The sequence below is a fragment of the Cherax quadricarinatus genome, unplaced genomic scaffold (genome assembly GCF_038502225.1).
Source record: "Cherax quadricarinatus isolate ZL_2023a unplaced genomic scaffold, ASM3850222v1 Contig463, whole genome shotgun sequence".
NCBI lineage: Eukaryota > Metazoa > Arthropoda > Malacostraca > Decapoda > Parastacidae > Cherax > Cherax quadricarinatus.
Genome location: NW_027195489.1, coordinates 129,836 through 135,835, shown reverse-complemented (window position 1 = coordinate 135,835; position 6,000 = coordinate 129,836). Strand labels below are relative to the sequence as shown.

Here is a 6,000-nt window from a genome sequence, read left to right as displayed (position 1 = left end):
AGTGTTCTTTGAAGAATGTTGCACTACACTCTGTTGGATCGCAACACTCGTTGTTACACTATTCATCAATAAATGTTCACGCCATGTCACTAAAGAAGCTGATCACACTTCTCTGTAAGTGTTCACTGAGATTCTTTTGTGCAAAACGCCCAGAACATTGTTCTTTATTGGTTATCCCAGCATGTCAATGTCTCTCTCAGTAGAGTCAAAAATAATCTGACCTCACAGTATCCTACGCTGCTGCAATGCCCCTAGAACATAAAGGAAAAGCTGACCTAGTACTTTTTGCTTCCTTGCCAAACTTCCTCCATGAAGCAAAGCAGAATGCTTGATTCTTGCTGTCTTAAGCATAGACAACAATGTACACTATCTTTACTATGGTAATAAAGTGGGAGCAGGATTTTCCTTAATTGTCCTGCTAAGGTAAGAGATGGACTGTCTCTTATTAAACTACACTTTGCAACACTGGACTCTTGCAAGGAGCGGTGGTCACTTGACCACGTCACATACTTGTACTGCATCTGGGATCAATTACTTGCTGTAGCAGTAAACAAGATGTTTGCCCCTTCTGAGAGGGCTGGGCCCCTCAGGGCTGAAAGGGGCTGAAGGGGGCTGATACTCCCCTCCTGGAGAAAATTTCACTAAAGGGCTCAAAGTGGGCAAAATCGCCGATTTGTAAATATCACTGAGGTCACTAACTTCACGAGATCATAATTCCATCAGTTTTCCATCAAATTTCGTTTTTTTTTTGGTGTGTGTGTGTGTCATTACAATTGGGAAAAGATTCTCCATCATTTCATAAGATAAATTTTTTTTTTTTAAATTTGGCAACACCAGGAGACACCTCAGGATTCGGGGTTGCGACAGTCAAGGGGTTAAACACTAACATGTTTTATCTCCTGAATGTTCTTGTGTATGTCTCACAAGATGGTTTTTTTTACTAAAACATTTCAGACACTCTGAACATTGATATGGTTTATCTCTTGTATGTACTCTCATATGTCTCACAAGACCAAATTTTTCACTAAAACATTTCAGACACTCTGAACATTGATATGGTTTGTCTCCTACATGTCCTTTCATATGTCTCACAAGATGGCCTTTTTTACTAAAACATTTCAGACACTCTGTACATTGATATGGTTTATCTCCTGTATGTACTCTCATATGTGACACAAGATGAGCTTTTTTACTAAAACATTTCAGACACTCTGAACACTGATATGGTTTATCTCCTGTATGTACTCTCATATGTGTCACAAGACTGCCTTTTTCACAAAAACATTTCAGACATTCTGAACATTGATATGGTTTATCTCCTGTATGTACTCTCATATGTTTCACAAGACTGTCTTTTACACTAAAACATTTCAGACATTCTGAACATTCATATGGTTTATCACCTGTATGTACTCTCATATGTGTCACAAGACTGCATTTTACACTAAAACATTTCAGACACTCAGAACACTGATATGGTTTATCTCCTGTATGTACTCTCATATGTGTCACAAGACTGCCTTTAATTCTAAAACATTTCAGACATTCAGAACACTGATATGGTTTATCTCCTGTATGTACTCTCACATGTGTCAAAAGATTGCGTTTCTCATTAAAACATTTCAGACACTCTGAACATTGATATGGTTTGTCTCCTGTATGTAATCTCAAATGTGTCACAAGATGGCCTTTTTGACTAAAACATTTCAGACACTCTGAACATTGATATGGTTTATCTTGTGTATGTACTCCCATATGTCTCACAAGACTGCCTTTTTCACTAAAGCATTTCAGACACTCTGAACATTGATATGGTTTCTCTCCTGTATGCACTCTCATATGTGTCACAAGTTGGCCTTTTTCACTAAAACATTTCAGACACTCTGAACATTGATATGGTTTCTCTCCTGTATGCACTCTCATATGTGTCACAAGATGGCCTTTTTGACTAAAACATTTCAGACACTCTGAACATTGATATGGTTTATGTTCTTTATGTTTTTCCATATTTTTCAAACAAAGGTATTTCATTTAAAATTTTTTTAGTCATACAACAGTGGTATAATTTATCTTCCTTAAGTACTCACATGTCTATTTCAATATTTTTTTTCCTTTTATTATCTATTTTAAACACTTAACACATGGTCTTTCTCATGAACACATTATCATGGTAAGACTTATTTAATTAAAACTATTCCTACTTATAAGCATTAATGAAGTTTATATTGTGTGTTAAAAGACTATCATAATTTTTGCTTTGTGTTAAAAGCAATAATATATGTACTAGAACACTTCAGATACACTCATCAACATTTTTATTGTTATTTTATCTTGTTTCTAAACATATTTTTTCTGAAAATTTTTAATTACAGTATTACTAACTTGTATTTTTCTATTAACTACCATGTATATTTAGATAGAATTCCCAAAATGAAAAGCAAAATTGTTTAATTAGTAATACTTAGCTAGTTAAAAATTCACAAGAATAACAGTTGTTGCCTTTATTGAAGTATTGAAGATATAGTGTCTGGCAAGACACAACCTGGTAGTCTTCCACAAAATACTTCTGCAATATCAGTTGTTGTTCAAGACACTTACACTTGTGCTTCTTGAAGTACTGAAGATATAGTGTCTGGCAAGACACAACCTGGTAGTCTTCCACAAAATACTTCTGCAATATCAGTTGTTGTTAAAGACACTTACACTGATGCTTCTTGAAGTACTGAAAATATAGTGTCTGGCAAGATACAACCTGGTAGTCTTCCACAAAATACTTCTGCAATATCAGTTGTTGTTCAAGACACTTACACTTGTGCTTCTTGAAGTACTGAAAATATAGTGTCTGGCAAGACAACCTGGTAGTCTTCCACAAAATACTTCTGCAATATCAGTTGTTGTTAAAGACACTTACACTGGTGCTTCTTGAAGTACTGAAGATATAGTGTCTGGCAAGACAACCTGGTAGTCTTCCACAAAATACTTCTGCAATAGAAACATGAGTCAGTATAGTACAATTACCAATAAAATATACTGAACTAAAAAAAACTTTTTTTCTTTATTATCACATGTTTCTCTAAATTAAATTATCACTTTTAACCCTTTCAGGGTTGGTGTCATACTAGTACAGCTTACGCACCAGGGTTGGTGCCGTACTAGTGTGCATAAATTCTAGCAGCTTCAAATTAAGTGGGAAACAGCTGGTAGGCCTAGATGTGAGAGAATGGGTCTGCATGGTCAGTGTGTGCGAGACCCAGTGGTGTATTGTGGGAATGTCATTTTAGTACACCTTGCTCACCATGCCTCATGGTAAGAAACTCCTCACTCCTCGGCAAATTGGGACATTTTTGTTCCCCCCAGTGACAGTTCTAATACATATGGCAGTGTCAGTGAAGATGAATTTCAAGGTTTTGATGATGTTGTGACCAAAACTAATGACCATAATACAGTGGACCCCCAAGTTTTGTGATTAATCCATTCCAGAGAGCCTGCCAAAAGTTGAAATTGCCGAATGGCAAAACCATTTTCCCCATAAGAAATAATGGAAATAAAATAAATCTGTTCCAGACACCCAAAAACATTAAAATATTTTTTTTCAAATTAAATAAAGATTTACATACTGAAAACAATGAGAAATCAAGTACATGCATATAAAAAATAATAATAACATTACATTTACCTTTACTGAAGACTTCTGGGTGGATGGAAGACGGGAGGAGGGGATAGGAGGAAGGTGTACACTATTGTTTGGAAGGAGAATCTCTTCCATTAGGACTTCAGGTATGAAGTCCTTATCTGGGGTTATTTCCCTTCTTTGTTTTTTAAAGACACTGGCACTGGGAACAACTTGAGAGTTACTGGAACCCTGTCGCACAAAATATCTGTCCAGAGAGCTCAGTTTCTGGTGTTTCTTTAAGATTTGTCTGAAGTGGGACACAACACTGTCATTGTACATGTTGCCAATACGGCCTGCAGCAGCTTTGTTAAGGTGAAGTTCATCCATAAATGTTTTCACTTCAGTCCACTTTGTACAAATGTCCTTAATCTGTTTTTCGGTAATCCACACCAACAATAACCTCTCCACTTCTTCGAGGATTTGTGATCTCCCTTTTGTCAGCATATCTACCCCTTTTGCAACAACAGCACACTTTATTTCCTTTCCTTTCGCCACGATCGAAAAAATGGTTGAATGGGGTTTGCCATACATCCTGGCAAGCTCTGTAACATGCACTCCACTCTCATATTTTTCAATGATTTCCTTCTTGAATTTGATCGTGTTCCTCACTATCTTTACCAAAGGGCTTGCACTAGCTTTCCTTGGGCCCATGGTGACTTATTTAGCAGTTGCAATCACAAAAAAACAATGGATTATTACGTATGAACCAGCGGGGTGATAGTCATGTGTTGGTAAACAATGGCACGCTGAGCATGAATGGCGTGGGAGACTGACTTTGTGTGCGCGGTGACAGGGAGACGGGTACTGAATGGTCGCCGAATCACAAGTCTAATCACGAACCGCGAGGCCAAATTTTGCTGAAAAACTTGCCGAAAGTCGGATTTCACGAAAGTTGATGCCGCTGAAACTCGAGGGTCCACTGTACCAGTAATAGTGAGGAAAACCCAGACGACCTTCAACCTTCCACCTCTGGTGCAGGGCCATCTTGTTCACATTCAGTTGAACCAGAACGAAAACGGAAACGCTTATTTTCCCATATCTAGGACTCAGATATGAGCAATGATGATGATAGTAATAGTGAATATGAACTCCAAGCTCTTTAACCCTTTCAGGGTCCAAGGCCAAAATCTGAAGTCACGCACCAGTGTCCAAGAAATTTTGAAAAAAAAAAAATTATTTTTTCTTACAGAATTAAAGAGCATATTTTTGTGAAGGTAATAAAACAAAAAAAATTAGAATCTGATCAGTACTTACCGAGATACAGTGCCAAGAAGTTTGTAGAAAATGATGTGGTGGCGGCAACATCGACGAATTCCACATACGCGTATTATATTATTTTGTTGTTTTAGTTGTTTTTTCTTTTCTTTTCCAATTTTTTTCTATTCCTACTAACATTTGGGGCCTGAGAGACCAATACTGTATATAATTGATATATATATACTCACTGTATTGAACACAATAACCGCACTAAAGTTATTATCATATTATTGTTTACCACTGTTGTTTATTACAATAAACATGCACAAATATTGTATAATACTAATGTTCTATCATATATTTACATATTTACAATCACTGGACATGGTTTTAGAACTGCTGGAGCTTGTGGAACTCCTTGAAACAAGGCACCATGCACAGAGGCACCTTACATTCCTCACACATAAACCGAGTGTCTTTGCGTCTTTGTTGCCGTCGTTTTGTTTGTGCACAGACAATGCATCTCTTCTGAGCAAATTTCTTTTGAGTTGAAGGAAGCTGTATTATGAAATGATCACCTTCTCTTCTCAAACGCTTGGGTATATTGTGATGAATTCGAGGACCATGTTGTATTGCAGGTGTTGCTACCTGGTACTTCATTATGAGTTGTCTGACAACAGACAAACAAAATTCACCATACGGTGGTCTGTTACCAGTCTTTATTTGGTACATATTATATGCATTCAGCATTGAAATGTCCATGAGATGGAAGAAAAGTTTCATGTACCACTTGTAACTCTTACGAACACAGTCAACAAAACCAATCTGCATGTCACACTTGTCAACCAAGCGCATGTTTTGTGTATAATCAATCACTGTCACTGGTTTTCGAATACGTTCATTAGTCACTCGATCAACTTTGCCACTGTCTTGCATTTCATTACGGTGAATGGTTGTCAACAATGTGACATCTCGTTTGTCATGCCACCGTAATGCCATGATGTCATTGGCAGTAAACACCTGCACGTCATCACCACGAACACCTGCGTTGAGCCTGGGCATATGTTTACGATTAGAACGCACTGTGCCACACACATCTGTCTTGTTCACTCGCATGAAATCACTGAGTA

At 37.3% G+C, this 6,000-nt stretch overlaps 1 protein-coding gene across 1 annotated transcript in view; it reads right to left on the bottom strand.

Annotated features, from left to right (window-relative positions):
- Positions 1–621: 621 nt before the first annotated feature.
- LOC138851382 (zinc finger protein 84-like) overlaps positions 622–6,000 on the bottom strand; it is a 46,169-nt gene continuing 40,790 nt past the window's right edge. Inside the window, exon 3 of the mRNA XM_070080455.1 lies at positions 622–2,982. Within this exon, the coding sequence (XP_069936556.1) occupies positions 883–2,031 (1,149 nt within the window). The 5' untranslated portion in view covers positions 2,032–2,982 and the 3' untranslated portion in view covers positions 622–882. The remainder of the gene's footprint in view (positions 2,983–6,000) is intronic.